The 18,824-nt window shown below is 37.1% G+C and overlaps 1 protein-coding gene and 3 long non-coding RNA genes across 8 annotated transcripts; 2 read left to right on the top strand and 2 right to left on the bottom strand.

Annotated features, from left to right (window-relative positions):
* Positions 1-195: 195 nt before the first annotated feature.
* Positions 196-923, bottom strand: LOC112186810. The gene is made up of 4 exons (XR_002930907.2): positions 799-923; positions 597-645; positions 451-517; positions 196-317 (listed from the first exon to the last, which is right to left on the bottom strand). It is a non-coding gene; the product is annotated as an uncharacterized LOC112186810 (long non-coding RNA).
* A 1,819-nt stretch (positions 924-2,742) lies between these two features.
* Positions 2,743-5,931, top strand: LOC121051662. The gene is made up of 2 exons (XR_005806428.1): positions 2,743-2,783; positions 5,737-5,931. It is a non-coding gene; the product is annotated as an uncharacterized LOC121051662 (long non-coding RNA).
* Positions 5,932-7,054: 1,123 nt separating this feature from the next.
* Positions 7,055-12,903, bottom strand: LOC112186809 (golgin candidate 6). Of its 4 annotated transcripts, none has more exons than XM_024325333.2 (19): positions 12,752-12,902; positions 12,591-12,672; positions 12,354-12,481; positions 12,215-12,267; positions 11,783-11,929; positions 11,570-11,643; positions 11,412-11,481; positions 11,146-11,199; positions 10,913-11,008; positions 10,683-10,733; positions 10,494-10,580; positions 10,273-10,386; positions 10,111-10,182; positions 9,596-9,778; positions 9,311-9,414; positions 9,104-9,152; positions 8,959-9,024; positions 8,010-8,771; positions 7,055-7,832 (listed from the first exon to the last, which is right to left on the bottom strand). In XM_024325333.2, the coding sequence occupies exons 2-19, from the start codon at positions 12,668-12,670 to the stop codon at positions 7,287-7,289; spliced, it is 2,736 nt and encodes a 911-aa protein (XP_024181101.1). In that variant the 5' UTR covers positions 12,671-12,672; positions 12,752-12,902; the 3' UTR covers positions 7,055-7,286. The 4 variants fall into 4 exon arrangements, with proteins under 4 accessions (XP_024181101.1, XP_024181102.1, XP_024181103.1 ...); XM_040514524.1 differs by having other exon boundaries at positions 7,691-7,832; positions 7,915-8,771; positions 12,752-12,903; XM_024325334.2 differs by lacking the exons at positions 12,215-12,267; positions 12,354-12,481; positions 12,591-12,672; positions 12,752-12,902 and having other exon boundaries at positions 7,074-7,832; positions 11,570-11,639; positions 11,783-11,872.
* Positions 12,904-15,939: 3,036 nt separating this feature from the next.
* Positions 15,940-17,851, top strand: LOC112188723. Of its 2 annotated transcripts, none has more exons than XR_005807124.1 (4): positions 15,940-16,704; positions 16,827-16,914; positions 17,173-17,343; positions 17,573-17,851. It is a non-coding gene; the product is annotated as an uncharacterized LOC112188723 (long non-coding RNA). The 2 variants fall into 2 exon arrangements; XR_005807123.1 differs by having other exon boundaries at positions 17,173-17,493.
* Positions 17,852-18,824: the final 973 nt, after the last annotated feature.

Below are 18,824 nucleotides of genomic sequence, written 5' to 3'. Positions count from 1 at the left end.
ATTGTAGATAACACACTCTCCCAGAAGAACAGCCACCAATCCCTTTACGAACACTGCAGCGGATGAACTGAATACCAGTTCAAGCAGATATGTGATGTGGGCACGTGAATCTAGGAAGCAATGAACAGCACTAGGGCAATCAGCTAGCAAGTCACCAGCATTTTCAAGAGCATTGGTTGAATATATGCATTTCCACTTGACTTTCCATCTTTGTTTTTCATGGAAGAGGAAAGGGCCAAGTATTTTACCACGCGATGCATTAGAGGCTCAGAAGCGCCTAAAGATGGCGTTGGTGCCTCAAGTTCAATATGCAACACCTGCAAATTGTTTCTTCACGTTAGACAATTGTAAGATAGGACCTCCATTTATTTAATTCTTCTTTGCCATGTTAAGTGATTATAAGAAAGAAAGCAGCGAATTTAATGCAAGTACAATGATGTGACTGCATACCTTTACCTTTGCACTGGATATTGTCCTTCATGACATGAGATAGAACACTGGCAGCTCTGCAACATGTCTGCACCTCAATATATTAGCTAATGTTACAGAGGTTTTATGGTCTTACAAAACTCAGAAGCAACTAAGCATTGCATTACCTCAAGATCGACTTCACTCTCACTCAAGGCAAGACCTTGTAACAGCATGCTGCAAGAGAATCAAGTTTTTTTTTACCATTAATTACCACAACAAAGCTTTTACCTGGATTGATGAAAATAATATGACGCAGAAAAATATAAATAATAAACTAAAAATGGAAGCATGGAGTAAAAATCTAAAAATGCACATGAATAAACAAACCTTCCAAATGACATGTTCACATCTTCCTCAAGGGGTGCATGAGTCATTGAATGTGGTTGAGGAATCAATGTTGACGTTAACATTGTTTGGCGATCAGCATTTTTCTGATTCAAGTGAGGTGGAAGTGACTTTTTATTGATTTTTGAAAATCTATATACTTTATTATGAATGACTTCTATAGATTTTCTAGTAAATAAAAATAAAAATAAAAAACACAACCAATGCAGTCCAAATGCCGAGCAAAATAATAACTCGTTGCCTCTTCAATGGTCAAGTATCTTCTAGTAGAATTTGACTCAAATGAATGATTATTACTCTATAGCTACTTTGTTCTCATTTCTAATCTCCCAATCAACTTAAAGATACAATATATCTCACTTGATGTTTATGGTTAATTATTTTCATCAATTTTGTTTTCACCTATTAACATATATCATAAAAATATTGATCAATGTCTTGATCTATAATTAATCAATCGAAATTCAATTGTTCAAGCTTTCCTTGAACCATGATATAAATTCAAATCGATGAGAATAATTAATAAGACAAAACCTAGTATTTCATAGCAACACTATTCAAGGTTTTAGGCCGGGGTAGAGCACAATATTTGAGTCTTAGGGTTTCATAAATAATTTTTTATTGCTACTAGGGTTCCATGTATCACAATTGAACAAAAAAAAAATCACATTCTACAATGAACATGTTGGGTATCAAAAAATATTGATATCATGAAAGATTAGAGAAAAGATAAGAAGAAACAAGAAAGAGAGATTAGAAACACAGTTTCAATCCAAAAATTTAACAAACGAAATGGGAAAAAGGCACAATTACATTTACAACAGTAGATTCGTCACAACAGTTAGGGTTTTAGACTTTTAGTGTTCTCGAGATTAAGATGGTGGCGGCAGCTACGATCCTTTTGCCAAGAATTACAGCATCGATCGCTTTAGATGTCGAGGATGGTGAGCTCGATGAGGACATCACAGTCAAGGCGAAAACGCCGCCGGTCATATCCTCTAACCCTGTTCAAATCGAGCCACAAGGTGAGCTCAGGCAAGGTGTCCAGCGCTCTACAACGGATCCGCTGCCTCTATGTAAAAGCCCCGCCGCCGCCCCCTTCCTCTGCCACCAACCTCACACGCGTCCGCCTCTTCAATTTTCCGCTCCTTCATTTCCCATCTCTTTCCGTTCCAAATCTTCGTCAATGCAATTCAGAAACGCTTTGTAGTTCCGCTTTCATTCTTCGACTTCTCTTTTCCGCACCCTTTTCCTCGAGACACCACATCCCGGGTTGCTTTGAGGAATCTATCCTGAGGAAAAGGGTGCGGAATCACACGCGTCTGCCTCTTCAATTTTCCGCTCCTTCATTCCCCATCTCTTTCCGTTCCAAATCTTCGTCAATGCAATTCAGAAATGCTCTGTAGTTCCGCTTTCATTCTTCGACTTCTCCGTTCCGCACCCTTTTCCTCGAGACACCACATCCCGGGTTGCTTTGAGGAATCTATCTCGAGGAAAAGGGTGCGGAATGGAGAAGTCGAAGAATGAAAGTGGAACTACAAAACGTTTCCGAATTGCATTGATGAAGATTTGGAACTGAAAGGGATGGGGAATGAAGGAGCAGAAAATTGAAGAGGCGGACGCGTGTGAGGTTGGTGGCAGAGGAAAGGGGCGGTGGCAGGGCTTTTACATAGACCCTAAACCTAAACCCAAGAAAATGGCCTACTTCTGGCTTCTTCTAGCGGTCATGATCATCCTTATTCTCCTTGTGTTTTGGTTCACTCCCCGCCCTCACACTTGTGCGTCTCTACTCGAGTTGGTTGTCGGCATCTGCATTTGCGTGCAGCTGCTTATTAGGTATACATTGTTTCATGATCTGAAGAAGCTTGCTGGAAAGGAAGTGGCTGCAACTGTTGTCTTTACACTTTAGTGGCTTGAGAAGATTTTCGGTCCAGGATTACCTGGATGCCAACCATTTAGTCTGAAAGGTTAGCTAACTGCTTTTTTCTTTTTCCAATTTATGATATTTAGATAGTGATTTCTTTATAGGATAACTTGGAGTATAGAAGTTTAATAATTTGCTCCATCTTGAAGATGGGTTTATGAGGGTCAGTTGAGTGAAAGAATCAGCAAAGCTTCTTCATTCCCCATCCCTTTTGAAAAAATATATATATGAATCAGCAAAGCTAATTTGAAAAAAAAAATAAGCATGAAAGAAGATATGAATTGGTGGAGGTAGTGGCGGAGCCAGAAAATTATATTTACTGGGGCACAAAAAAATATTGATAATATGAAAGTATAAAAAAAAAATTATATGTAATTTTTATCTAACAACGGTAATTATCCTCAACTTTCATAATAGTATCATCATCTACACTAGTAAAAATATCGTTCTCATTCGACTGCGGCAATACATGGGTAATTAATTATTATTTTTTTATCATTTCCACATTGGACTGAGAAATTTGTAAGTAAGAAGGAAATACCAATCTTTAATTGTAATCAATTCTATGAGATGTCAAAAAGGTTTGGGAATGAAAGATATTATATAATAATATTATATTATATAGGATATCAAACCTGTTTTCCATTCTAGATATTGATATATTAAATAATTTTTGATAAGATGAGAATTGATATAATAAATAAATATATATATATATATATATATATATATCGATATAAGAAAAAGAAGAAAAAAGTATATAGAAAAGAAAAGACAAAAAGAAGCAAAAACTAATAAAAATAAAAGAAAAAGCTCAATTGGTAGGTTAGGGCCCTGGTTTCCACTTTCCACAACAAGACCGAACAAGAAGTTCCAAACTTCTTTCCTTCCTCACATACCTGCTCTCTTTGCCTGCATGGCTGGCTGCTGACTTGCTGCATTGAACTTGATCTTTGTCCTAGTCATATATATATAAATCAACTTTTGCCAAGAAACATGACTGGGGCACGTGACCGAGGTGCCCCTTCATCCCTCCGCTCCTGGGTGGAGGAAGAAAACTTGGTGTTGTTGGACTTATTGTAGTGAAGAAGGCATATAGTTCCCAAATGGTTTGTATATAGGGTGAGGTTATTGTCATCCTATAATTTTCTTTGTTCACCCTACTTGCTCATTACACCCTACATTTTAATTTCAATTATTAGATTTACTTGTCCAACCCATTTCTATTTCTAGGAATATCCTCCATCATATGACATATCAAATTAAAGAAGAAATTTTGTCTAACAAAAATTTCTCATTTAATTTATATCAATTAAAAAAATGTTCTAAAATATATTAAAATTTCCTAATAAAATCATAATTTGATTTACTTCCATTTTTTTATTTTTTCCATTCAGTTTCAATGTTCGTTTATTCAAATCCATATTAAAAAATTAGTAAGTGCTACTATGAGCAATGAAAAAAAGATTGATTTTTTTTTTCGTGTTATAAATTTTTTACTTTCGGTGTTTATAAAGGTATTATAAAGATGGCACATTTACTTACTTGGAAGGAAAGAGAATGATTACGGGGTAAAAACATTCCTGCGTTTACTAACACATAAAGGAATTGTAATGATTCCGGGTAAAAGAATTCTCGCGTTTACTAACACATGAAGGAATCGGAATGGATGTAGGTCACACCTCCTTATCAGGAATCGATTCCTGAATACTCAGGAATTCGATTACGAAGGGAGGAGATGGGTTTAGGAATCATTCCTCCGGAATCAATACCGATTCCTTTCTTCTCCCATTCCACTTGTCTCCGATTCATGATTATTTTTCATTCCAAGTAAGTAAACGTGTCATATAGTTTTGTGAATTGAATAACGAATTAAGTCAATTAACGATGAGGACACAACAACAAAAAGAAAAAAAGAAAATTGTAATAAATTGAAATTTGGATGGAGAAGATGAAGATTAATGTTATCAGGAGAGAAATTAAGTAGTTTTGTATTTAATTAGTTATGTATTTAGTTTTCCTTAAATATTTAAATGTTATAAAATTAGTGTACTTATTAGTTATTTTGTATTTGGGTAATATAGTCTTTCAATAATTCAAATATTTGTAGGATGAACAAAAAAAATGGTAAGGTGGCAATAGCCGCACCCTTGTATATATTGAATGACAAAAAAAAAAACAAGTGTCCAACTATATAGTAAAATGTCATAGTTGAAATATTGCAATTAGTTATAGCTTCTACTCAATCAGAATTACGAAACTGAATGTAATGTCCCTAAAATGCTTAGACAACTTACAAAGACGCCAAATATCTATTCATTTCCCCGTGAAAATGCACCTTTCCCTCCTATCTTAGAAAATTCGGTAGTATCTTTCCACAAATTTCACTATGCATCGATGTTTCAATTTATATCTCTGTAGATCAATGCAGATATTGTCATCATTCTTTTAATTTAGTTTGCCTTTTCCGTTCTTGCAGATAGAAGAGAAAGAAGAATCTGTGTGGGCTTCTGCTCTTAGCTGTTTGCTTTATTTTGTCTGTGGTAGCGGCAAATTATTGAGAAACCGGATAAATGGACTTGACATAAGGGTGAGATATTTTGCAACGTTTTAAAATCATGCCGACTGTGAGTCTGTTTTTATTATTGTTCAATTGGAATCCTTTCTTATATTCTCTCATTGTATGTTGTTAGACCATCTATGTTTTTAGATGTAAGGTTACTCTGAATGGGGCTTATGACTTACCAACAAGAGGTTAGTAGGAATGGTCAGCGTCATGGGTTTCTCGCATGTTTTTTTTTTTGTGGGGTGGGGGGCGGGGGGATTAGTGTTTGCAGTGCCAAAGCGGCCGGGTTTGGGGATTTCTGGGTATCAGAAAAAGAAATATGAGAACTGGTTTTTATATAGTTACATATTGATTACCATCATTTACTGATTCTCTTATCACAAAAGTTATGAGTTCTTATGATGACTGTTGTTTTACTGCCTACTTTTAGGTTGTTAAGGCACTCCTAGTAACTAACAGGAAGAATTCTTGTGCAGAAGTCGTTCATTGCAAGCTTATTAGCATGTTAGCAAACATGTTTTACCAAGTACCTGAAGAAACCGATGAGACTGTCTCAAGTACCCGTTTATTTGTTGTGGAGCAAGTTGATCTGATTGGTGGAATTGAGTTTATTTTCCTTAGGTATGCTACTAATTTTTCTTGACATTGAATTTAATAGTTAGACAAGCTTGATTATGAAAAAACAAGATTTAGAAACTACTGGATTCAAAGCATAGAGTGATAGAACTAAGGTCCCTTGGTGATCAGAATATTATTATCATCGTTGTTGTAAAGACTTCCTTTAACGTTGATGAGGTCAAACAACACTTTAATAATCTGATGTAATCATTTACTTTAGTAGATTGATGAATGGTGATGGATCCGTTTTTTCAAAGAAGATTTTTTGACATTGGTCTATAAAAGTCTCTGTGTGGTTTCATTCTACCAGCAAAGTTATCTAATTCCAAGCCATAATGCTTGTGATGCAGTAAACTCACAATTAATTTTGTTATATGTAAAACATGTAACGCACCTAGATTAAATGCTTTTTCAGTTTTTGTTGCATCTGTGGACAACTATGAATGAAGTTCTTTGGCCGATAAAAAAAAACCTCTGATTAAGCCTATCATCTTTTTCATCTCTCGCTACATCCTCCAACCGGATGAATTGCTCTAGCGAAAAGGAAAAAAAAAAAAAAAAATTTAAGAAATCTAAGGTTCAATTTTATTGTTTATATCTATTTTCTTTTTCTGGGTTTATGATTATGCAAGTTTTCATTCAGAATTAGAAACACCCAAATTATGTTTAGAGAGAAAGCTCCAAACCGCAGCAAATAGTATTATAGTTCAGTGGCTTTAATAGCATTTGTGAAACAATATACACGAATTGATGATATTCATCCACCAAAAGCCGCCAACATATTATCTCGAATTGTTGCTTCCAAATGCCCTCATGTGCTATTCATTAATGTGGAGAATGTAATTGATAAGACGAATCTGTCACACGAAATTTTACATGATACTTGGAGAAGTAACTTTGGTATTTTGATCACTAACAGTCATAAAAATTGAATGTGGAAGATCATGCTCGATAAGTAAGACCTACAAAAGTGATCTAACCGCTCACACATAAATTTTTTCTACAAAACACACCCCCTAGATTTTTTAATTGCTAACGAACAAGTGCAGTGATATATACTTTGTTTTCTTGTTTTTTTTTTCCCCTAATTTTGTTCACTTTGCGGCAGTAAGATGAAATTAAAACAATTATTGATCAAACGAGTGCAAATCTGATGAATTAGAGGTTCCAAAAAAAACCCACAATGTTAATTTCAAGTTCAACTAATACAACAGTTTTATCCAGACTTAAGAGTATCATTGAGAATAAATATCAAACTGTACAATTCATTCAACAAGAAATATACAAGTGAGAGTCCAAACCAAGATGATGGAATTGAGGCTTGGTGAGATGACATAAAACATCAGTCTAACACCCGCATCATCAGTCTTCCTCCTCTTCACCGTCCCCAGGCAATCCCATATCATCTCCGATATCTTCAAGCAGCTTGTCCACGTCCTCCCCCAACTCCAACAACCTGGCACTAAGCTTTTCGACCTTGCTCTGTTCTTGTCCAAGGCACACGAGAAGATCATTCAGTTCTGCCTCGCTCTCCTTCTGAGCTTCTTCCCTTGCCTGAGCTCTAATTGCATCCACATCTGCAAAGGCTGAAGACCCCACACCATTTTGACCTCTTACCTCCTTTTCTAGTTGGAAATTGGCCTGCTCAAGACTGTTGTAAGCATCCGATAGACTCTTCAGGTCAGATTCCATCTTGCCAGCTAAATTTTTATACATGGATGCCTCAGATTCAATCTTGGCTTTCTCTGCCTTGAGCAACTCCAACCGCCTGGATGCTTCTTGAAGATCTCGTCTAAGTGTCTCTACATGAACTCTATCTGAGCCTGTGCCTTGCTCAGACCGAGAATGACTTCCCCCACCAGTTGCTGCCACGTCCTCAGCCAAGCTTGCATTGCGGCCAAGGAGGTCCTAAAAGATGAGAAAGACTATGAAACCAAACATTGACAAAAAAACAAATCGCTAAACCAAACAAATTCAATAACATGCATACCACATCATGCTTCTTCTACAGTCAACTTTTCTACATCCTTAAAAGTGCCCTCTATAAGAAAGAAAAAGCAAGAGTTGGTGTACATTTAGCAATACCTGTATTTCAGAGCACTGCTTTTCCACAAATTCTTTCAGCCGCTTAACATACTCCCCATCACTTTCCCCACTCTTTTGTTCCAATTCTGCTGGCACCACTGCCACCTTGCTCTTTGGATTACTGTAAACCTCAACGATTTTTTCTCTGATGTTTGCCTCTAAACTCTTAACAAGGTTTACAAATGCAGCATCAAAGATTGAGGAGAGAACCGGTAGATCCTCATCTTTCTGATCAGATAAATTGTTCCCATCAACATCTTCAGGCTCTACCATACCAGCAGAAGCAGATCTGGTTAATTGTTGACGGGGCTCAGCAGACCTTGCAGAGGTGAAAAGGAAGTTTTTTCTCATTTCATCAAACTTCAGAAAGTATGATGTGAGTCCAACCTTCTGGCTTATGGAATCAACTACAGTAAACGCATCTTTCCCACTTTCACCTGATTTATTGTAGATAACACACTCTCCCAGAAGAACAGCCGCCAATCCCTTTACGAACACTGTAGCGGATGAACTGGATACCAGTTCAAGCAGATATGTGATGTGGGGACGTGAATCTAGGAAGCAATGAACAGCACTAGGGCAATCAGCTAGCCAGGTCACCAGCATTTTCAAGAGGATTGGTTGAACATATGCATTTCCACCTGACTTTCCATCTTTGCTTTTCATGGAAGAGGAGAGGGCCAAGTATTTTACCACGCGATGCATTAGAGGCTCAGAAGCGCCTAAAGATGGCGTAGGTGCCTCAAGGTCAATATGCAACACCTGCAAATTGTTTTTTCAGGTTAGAAAATTGTAAGATAGGACCTTCATTTATTTAATTCTTCTTTGCCATGTTAAGTGATAATAAGAAATAACGCAGCGAATTTAATGCAAATACACACTTGGCCTAAAATCTGATAATCATACTTGTACTGCATCAGAAGAATTAGAAGATGATGTGACTGCATACCTTTTCCTTGCACTGGATATTGTCCTTCATGACATGAGATAGAACACTGGCAGCTCTGCAACATGTCTGCACCTCAATATATTAGCTAATGTGACAGAGGTTTTATAGTCTTACAAAACTCAGAAGCAACTAAGCACTGCATTACCTCAAGATCGACTTCACTCTCACTCAAGGTAAGACCTTGTAACAGCATGCTGCAAGATAATCAAGTTTTTATAACATTAATTACCACAACAAAGCTTTTTCGACCTGGATTGACGAAAATAATATGACGCAGAAAAATATAATATAATAAACAACTAAAAATGGAAGCATGCAGTAAAAATCTAAAAAAGCACATGAATAAACAAACCTTCCAAATGACATGTTCACATCTTCCTCAAGGGGTGCATGAGTCATTGAATGTGGTTGAGGAATCAATGTTGATGCTAACATTGTTTGGCCATCAGCATTTTTCTGATTCAAGTGAGGTGGAAGTGAATTTAGAAAATATTAACAAAACAAATTAGAAGTGAAAGATCCACAATCAGTAAGTCCTACGTCAGGGATTTAACATGTCAGTCACAAATAAATTGCTATAAATTGCTCATGAAGCAAAGTAAATCAACGATATAAGGAGCAAATAAACATCACCCACCTCACAAAAGCTCTTAAAAACATAATCAGCTGCAACAAATTCTTGTACACTAGATGTCCTTAAGATGATTCGTAGAATTGAGTTCAGAGCAGCTTCCTGTGGCCCCTCTCCGAGAACTTTGCTTGCAAGGGCATCAAGATTCTTGGAATGTCCGATAATTAGATTACCGATGCATTGTAATGCCTGATGAAGCGAATCAAGATTAATAATTATGGAGTAACTCAATGTCTACAAGGCACCATAAAAATTTCATTACAGCAAAGTTTTACACCTTCCTTATGAAAATCAGTTTTTTTTTTCTCAGATAATAAGTGACATAAGTTTCAGGGAACTAGGTCCAAAATTTGATGTAATTAATGGACCCCTTATGATTGGATAAAATCAGAGGTAAAAACTCTTCATGGACCAGCTGACATTGCCTGGTATATACCATCTCTGAAAGATGTGTTTGTATTTTGTGTGTGTGTGAGAGAGAGAGAGAGAGGTGATGAAAAAAGGATTAAGAACTATCTTACTGCACAACGGACAGCTACAGGTGCCCACTGGCTTTCTACACCCAGCATTAGAAGATGGTCCAAGATTTTTTTCTGCGTTCATTCAGGTTAAAAGTTTAGATAACACTGATAGAACCAAATTGATATTTCATTGGAGCACTGGTTATAGAAGTTTATAAATACCTGAACAAGAGTTGTCTTGTTTGTCAGCTTATTTGCATCTTTTCCAGGATCAGCCTCTGAACCTCCCATTATCAGCAAATTAATAGTTTCCAACGAACTGAGTAGATTAATTGTCTACTGGCATGGTGTTTGTTTCCAAATCAACAACAAATTACCAGTAAGAATTGTGCAGTAACAAATATAATTGTTCAACACAATGTTAAGAAAACTGAGCATCTAACCTTTTGTTGAGTGAAACTGTAAGCACTTCCTCGTAACTTCAAAATTGACATTAATGGGTCAAATCCAATTGTCTCCCTCAATAGTATCTGAATGAAACACGCTTTCAAATTAAAAGCAAGAATAAACCAATTGTGTAAATGACAACAACCATGATTTCAAAAGTAGAGCAACAATAATAAGCTAAAAACCTGATTAGATGCATTCTTCCGAATAAGGTTGTTTAACAGTTCAATACAGTCCTGTACAAAAGCATTTGCATTAGAATAATTATATAACCAAGTGATGTCTCAAATATTTTCTAAGAAAATAGCAGAGTATCAACATTGGAAACTTGATGTATGCAGTACAGAACTACAGACATTTTACTCCCTACACTATAAACTAATGATTATCAACAGAATGAGTCACAGTGAATCACCTGGACAACAACACCACCGTCTGAGCCACCTTCCTCTTTGATGATGCTGAAAATCTTTTCAAAAGCACCTTCAAAGACCACAATTTTTTGAATTTCCTGAAATTATAATAACCTATGTCAATACAAAAGCGCAAAAAAAAAAAAAAAAAAAAAAACCAATGGTTTCACCGTTTCAGTCAAATATACTTGAATATAAAGTAGATATAATGAATCATCACAGAAGAAAACCTCACCTCAGCTTCACGTGTCAAGTAAGTAAGAAGTAATAAGGCCTCATTTCGTATAACCTAGAAGGCAGCAAGAATAAGTGAGTATGATTAACGAACATGAAAGAATTGATACTAATATTTTTCAATCATATTTCAATCTTCTCAAGATTTAAAAACTGGAGCAAGATATATGAATCTTGAAAGATCACCCTTAAAAATTAAATAGTAGCAACGAATGTGAATGATAAGTTCAATTCACACATGCAAAATGATAATTCAGGGCATAGTACCTCCCGATCCATAAGCATATCCATTAGGCGAGTTATACCACGAGGTATGGTCAGAATGGCTTCCTGTAACCTGAAAAGTGTAATCAGCCAGAATTCTTTCTAAACCATCAAAAGATCCAAAATTTTGGACAAAAGAGAAACTAGCTATAAACTAATACCTATTTGGAGAATTTGTGAGAAGAGCTGTCAAAAGTTGAAGAGTGTAATATCGTACATAGAAATCCTCCTCTGACTACAATAAGAGCAGAATTAAATAAAGAGATCAGTATTGTCGGATCTATCTGCATTTACACAGAGAATATAGCTTCAACCAAACAACTTTAGCTATTATGATGTTCAGTGTTTTTGTAATACAGTAAGAGCACCCTCACCAACAAACTTAAGAGAAGTGAAATGCTGTCTGCTTCTCTGGAAAGCAAATCAGTGTTCATTAGAGCAGGTTGAATCTCATTCTTTGGGATTTTTGCATGTTCAATAGGAGTCAATGCACCTACAAGAGTTTCAAGGGCACCTCGAACCTGCGTATGTAGAATGCATAAAATGAGACACATCCATGGATAAAAATTGATAGTAAAGCACTACATTTACAATAAAATTCATAATAACCGTCGGGACAGGAAAAAAAAGACACAATGACATCAAAGTTTCAGAACCTTTATCTGAAACAAAAATAGCCTTACATCCCAACTCAATTAATTCGAAAACAACATCAGTCCTGATTCTCCACCATTCCACTCGGAAAAACAATAAATCCACAAAAGCGAAAAGAAAAAAAAAAAAAAAAAACAAGAATCAGTAGCAACCATTTCAACATCGTCACGCTCTTCTCTCAATACACCCATCATCACAGGAAAGCCTACAAAAAGCAAACAAACACTCTCACACACCGCAAGCTTGAACCGAAAAGCGCAAACAAACCACTATAAAGCACTATCCACTCACCCATTGCTCCAAATGCCAGCTGAGCACCGGAGCTCTCTGCCACAACGGACTGAAGCTCCACCATAGCAGTCCTCCTGTCCTCTGCCAGCTTCCCATTGCTTATACAGTCCAGCAATCGCTCAACATAACTACCAAACCAATCCATACTACATTCGTCACACACTACTCGAAAATCGAAACCGAAAATACGCAATGTACAACCAAAAAAAATCATGCAAGTCATGATCAAAAATTTACCTGTCTTCATTTGAAGAAGAAGATTTCTCATTGCCGAAGACGAGACCTACAACCCCCTTGTAACTATTCACCAAATCCATCCCTAAAAAAAAAAAAAAAAAAATGAGCAAAATTATAATGAATGAGAAAACCCTAAATTGGAAGCGGAAACGTTCACTTGCCTGAGAAGTTAGGACGATCAATAAAGCTGAAGACGGAGATGGAGTAATGGATCCAATCTCAGAGAGATTCAGAGTTGAAATTAGGGATCGTCGTTTTCAATTTTTTATAATGGAATTGAAAACACACACAGCTTCGTTCAGGACACTCTGACTCTCTGAGCCTTAAGTTACGTGTAAACTCACCTGGTGACGCCGATGCCCGGTTTCATGACCCGACCCGATAAACATAGGTTGTTGGGCCTTTAATGGTAATACAGATCCAAAGGCTATTGGGCCAAGAGAAAAGAAGAGTAGTGATTCTTGCGGATGAAGCTACCCGGCTTGGTCTGAGTTTTGGGCTGTCCCCCAAAATAATTGAAAAATAGATAACGAATTTCTGTTTTTTTTTTTTTCTTTTTTTCTTTTTTGACGGCAAGAATAAGCCAAAGGAGGAGCGGCCAGCAAGATGAAGCTTCCTAATAATGGTGCTAGGAAGCAAGGAAGAAGGTTGCCTTGTATACTGATGTGGCTTTAGGGACTATCCATGCTCTTGCGTAACCCCTATTTGCATAGGGTGGTCCTAGAGTTTATGAATAAATTGAGGTTTTTGGAATTTGAACTAGTTTGATTCAAACTCCGATAGTGTCAAGTTATTTTATCATTTAATTTACATTGTTGTCCAAAACAATTTTACAAGTTTCTAGGGTTTAAGTAATAACTTCAATTTTTCATGAACCCGCTACAGTTGAATTATTGTGTATTGTTTGGCTCTCACCCACCATTTTAATGAATTGACATACACCATTTGAATAATTAAAAAATGGAGCAAAATCTAGTGCCTCTGTCCTTTTAACCATGAATTTTGCTTCCATAACTAATTACATACATATCTTTAACTTTATGGAGTTTTGGTTACAAGGCTATTCTACCAAGTTCCTTAGAGCAAGTTCACCAGTAGTCAAGAAAAGGTAAAGTCGAGAAGTCAAGAATTCGACCAGTCAAGTTACTATTCACTACTACTGGACATGGGTTTCCACACATTTTTTTTCTTGCCCGGCCAACACTGTTCATTCCTACTGTTCACCTTTTTTTACTGTTCATGTAAGTTCACTGTTCATCCGTGGGTTTTACTGTTCATGTAATTTCATATTAATTCATAGCCGTCAGATCTACTTTTACTGTTCTAATGTTCGATCCAGATTTGTTGTTTGTTGGGTTCAAATCCCAAACCAGCCAACGGCTCTCAGCCACGTGCTCCCACAATGGGCAGTTAATTGTCGCTACGCGACAAAAAATGGAGCAAACTCGTTTCCGGATGTGGCGCTCCCCCATTCGTCCGTGCCCTTCACCCCTCTCTCTTTCGCGTCTCTCTCTGCGCGGCCCTCTCTGACGTCAGCCATGTTCTACTGCGGGCCGAGCTGGTAGCCGGCCAAGCCTGGGCAAGAAAAAAGGCATGGACTTGGAATTTTTCTTGGCCGTGGTCAAAGAAAGTCAATGTTTGCCTGGTTAAACTTGGCCCGGTGGAGGGGAAAATAGCACCTTGCCCAGTCACCACATCATCATTCCATGCTTTTGCCCGGTCAAAACACAACGGATGCACTTGCTCTTAGAGTTGGAAACAGCTGTCTCGCGCCCCTTGGGCGTTTTCTCCCTCCCACTTTTGTCAATTTTGGGTACAAGTACCCTTTTGCTGAAGACCATTCAAGGAGTATGGCATGGGTTACGTCAACGGTCGCCGTGGTACTTGGTGCAGAACACTGACACATGATTTTTTTCTCAGAAAGTAGACCACACTCCTTTGGATTTTTAAGTTGTTGCACGTAATTCAAATGTAGCGAACTACATATGGGAATGACAGTAACAAATGAATGAGTTACTAATAATGGTAGGCATAGGGTGATGAATGAGTTGCTGATGGAGACTCTTTTCATAAAAGATGAAAATGATCACATAAGCAGCAATATGTTGAAGTAATCAAACGTGGATCACAACTACGAATTGCTAGTTCAACAACTTCAAAGAGTGTACCGTCTTTGTGTACTTTCAAAAGAAGAAAATGAGTGATGAGCTGATGATATATCACACGAAAAAACAAGCTTTAAAAATGTTGATATAGTTAACAAAAGAAGACGCTAGCTGCTGCTCCGGAGATTATCCTTTTACAACATAAAACTGACAAAAGATATTTTTAGGTGAGCAAATCACTCATCGAGATGAAATCAAAAGGGTACGTATACAGCGGGTTACGTGACGAGTTTGACACTCTTATTTTGTGTTAAATGATATATTTCAGTGTCTTTTGTGTTGTACTTGTAATTAATTAACCCAAATGACCCCAGAAAAAGTAAAACTTTCAGGACATGAAACCCCTCACCATGGACGATGTGCTCTAGGCATTTGTTCTGTTGCTGCAATTAGTTGTTAAACTATGCACACAAGTTTCCATCGACAATTGACTTTGACCAAGTCATGTATTGACTTTCGTAGCTATAACTTCGGATTATATATCTAAGCCTTCCTACTGGAAAATATTGTTTTATATTTATAGATCGTGGAAGAACCCTAGAACTGCAAAAGGGGAGGTGGTACAAACAAGCCCTTCCAATTTGGCAGGTAAAGAGGGTTATCTAGTGAAGAACTTCATTTTTTTTTTCTGTTAAAAAGATTATGATCAGGTCTTGGGTTAGGATACCTGTAATTCTGATGGGGACTTGGAGATCTTTTGGATTAAGAAATAGCCACTTTGCTGTTCAAACGCTAAAACAATTGCGATCAAGTTTTCATTCTAAATAAAGAAGAAGTTGGGTTCCATTGGGGGAGGTTCTGCTGAACACGCCTACTTGCAGTTCATGCACTCATGCAGTGTTGACAAGCCTAACATTATGGATTCCATGAAGGCTGTTTAGTCATCGTCTTATAAAATGGTGAAAATAACAGCCCGATCGGTGTTTGCTGTACAAAAGTGGTGACGAGATTAAAAGTCCAACTTTATATAGAATTTGTGGTGGATGTCTTGTGCGAAGCAAGCACAGCGGAAATTTACAATCTTCCTTTTCGCGTGCGACATGGAAGCTCATATACTAATTTGACTTATTTAATAGCATGTTTGTTACATTTGAGATCATTTATTGAACACTTTATATTAATATCTTCAGTTGCCTCTCACTCCTGGGATCCTGTCACACACATGTAACTCAAACTATCACTACAAAAAAGAATTGCAATGGCTTCGGAAGTTTGCGTCGGCACACTTTTGCCATCGCCAAAAACTGGCATTTCGCTTCGGCAAAGCTACACCGTCGCACGTCTTACGACTGAGTAAATATGCCGTCGCATGGGGGTAGCCAAAGATTAGAACTTGGCTTCGGCAAAGATTAGCTGTCGCAAGGTATGAAAAGTTTGCCACTGCAACATACATGTCGTCGCATAAGAAAGCTACGAGATTCTTTTAAGAAAATCTGATTTCGAATCGAAAAAGCCCCATTTTCTTCAACCCTCTTCCTCTTCCACAACCTTCTATATCCTTTTCTCCATTCTTGTTCCAACTCACCAAATTGAGGTTCGAAGAACTTGGTTGCCATTGGGTTGATCTGGATCCAGATCCAGGGCTTATTCTTGCTTGTGTATTTCAATTAATTTCCTCGATCTCCTATCATTCCTTTTCCATTATTGTTGAACTCTAGTCAACTAACATGCTTCAATTTCGTTGGCTGGGTTTCACTGCGAATTCCCATTTCACTCTAGTTTGCTAAACGAGAAGCTTCCAATCTCCCGCCCATCCTTTATCACGATTATTCTCTGTGCATCCAATTTCACAACAGAAAAAGAAAACCCTAGCTAGATTTTTGGGGAAAATCAGAATGAATGTCAAGGACATCTTGGGTCTGCCCAAAACCACGCATCCCTTATAGCAGGAGAAGAAATCGCGACCTCGCAACGAGTCTCAGCACAAACCCTATGGCATTTCACGCGAGGTAATCTCTAATTTCACTTTAATCAACTAATTTTGATTTATTTGATGCTATTTTTCTCAAATTTTGATGTAATAAATGGTGAGTTGAACTGATGGCTTGTGTCTGGCCTTGTTGAATTGTAGGTCTATACCCTAATTGGCGGTGCGCCACCTCTTATGCCTGCAATTGAGCTGTCGCAGCTCAGAAAACGCCCTCCAACCAGTTGAGAAGGTTATTAGGTTTTCTGATAGTTCATTTACTCATATTTGTAATGCAAGAGATAGTAGAATTTGGATATGGCAGTATGCATTCTGTCGATGTGTCGGATTTGAATTGCTAGTGGTAGGTGTTGGCAGTGGCTTCCTTTTACAAATTCTGCACAGAATGATGACTTACAGCTTTTACCATTGGGTGAGTTTTTATACATTAAGCGTGCCTCCTAATGCTAGTTCTGCTTAGAAGATGTTTATGGTAACACCTACTTTGCAGGTTAGAGTTGTCAATGGCGTCCTGCCTGCTGGTGACTATTCCTTTGCTAAGAATAACAAGGTATGTACAAAGTAACCTCGATCAACTGTGCTAGGAAGGTGGCCTCTCTTCTTAATCTGAGAGTAGCAATGAATGTGAAGGCAACAGCACTGTCCGTCACACCGTAAAGCTGTATACTTCTCTCATCTTATTGCTAGATGCTTTTATATTTCAATACATGATTGTACATCAGGATACAGGTTGGTATTTTGATATTAACTTTACCAGGAAAAAAAAAACGATTGAGGTTGTTATACTTGATTGATATCTATACTGCATAAGGTAAACTATACTGACCTCTGATGGGGTTAAGTGAAGGCTTGCATTGCGAGAACTTACCTTGACCTTCCTTATCTACTAGGTGCTAGAAGTTCTCAGCTAAACTGATCTAATGGTAGGTGCCAAGGTGGTTTGGCATTGGAGGTAGAAGTTTAATTTTCTGATGATTTTCACCTTAATCTATTGGAGGTTAGTATAGTTGCCAATATTATTACCGTACAAAAGAAGGATTTTCTCACAAAGAGAAGATAATTGTAAATGAACACCACAATCATTAATTTCAAAGCAATCTCTGTTATTATCATTCTGCTTTCTTGTTAATATTGTTCTCTGATTAGTACTTGAATTCATATATTTTAATCTGACATGGTCCTCAAGAGTCAAGACTCAAGAGGTTTAGTCTACCTGGCACGCTTCCACCTCAACTGTGTATTTAAACTTTATTTTACTGAAATTGTAGGTCGTGCTTAGAATTTGAGTTCTCATTACCTCTTTTCTGTATGATTGTTTTAGGTATAAAATCCCTTTCGCCTTTCTACATGCTTGACTCAATATGTTTGCAGATTAAATTTGTTCTTCGTCCCCTTGTATAAACTTCTAAAGTAATACAAATTTATTATGTAGATCTTGCTGTACCTAATCGGCTGATAAGGTTGAAATTGAGGTAAGATATTGAATTACCATTTCGTCATAATTAAAGTCTATTATTACACTTTAAATTTCTTTCACTGTGCTTCAAGGATACGTACTGGGTTTTGCTTCAGTCGAAGCTGTCATTTTATTCATTGTGGACTGAAAGCTTTAGTCATTACTTGTGTGAGATTTGCTTTCTTGTAATTACAAATTTGTAAATAGGACCTGTGTGGTAGAGAATCTTTTTACAAAATGTAAATGCATTTAGAAGGTAAAGTGAATTTCATTTTAGAATTGAGGGCTTTTTTCCTCTGAAACATTCGAAATTTCAAAATTCTGATCCCGCATTAGGGTTTTAGCCACTTTTTGGGTTGGTGAATTTAATTGTTTTCCCCTTTCTTTGTTCTCAGGTAATAAGATACTTGTAATAAAAAACTTGGGAGCTACAGAGGTATGGAATTTACTTTAAAAGAAGTATTATCCTGAGTGTGTTTAGTTATTGGGTTTTATGTTGAGCTGCTTGAAGTTACTGAGTGGGTTTTGCTTTTAATCTGAACAGGACCAATTTGACACCATTGATTTGTCTGACAAAGAAATTGTTAACCTGGAAAACACTGCAGATGCTATATATTACAATATTGGTGAGTGGTTTCTCTGTTTCATGTTGGGTTACTTTTTCCTTTTAGACCAAAAGATTTGAA

Source organism: Rosa chinensis, chromosome 2, assembly GCF_002994745.2.
Source record: "Rosa chinensis cultivar Old Blush chromosome 2, RchiOBHm-V2, whole genome shotgun sequence".
Lineage (NCBI taxonomy): Eukaryota > Viridiplantae > Streptophyta > Magnoliopsida > Rosales > Rosaceae > Rosa > Rosa chinensis.
Note: the sequence above shows the minus strand (reverse complement) of the source record. Positions and strands in the feature narration are given on the sequence as shown.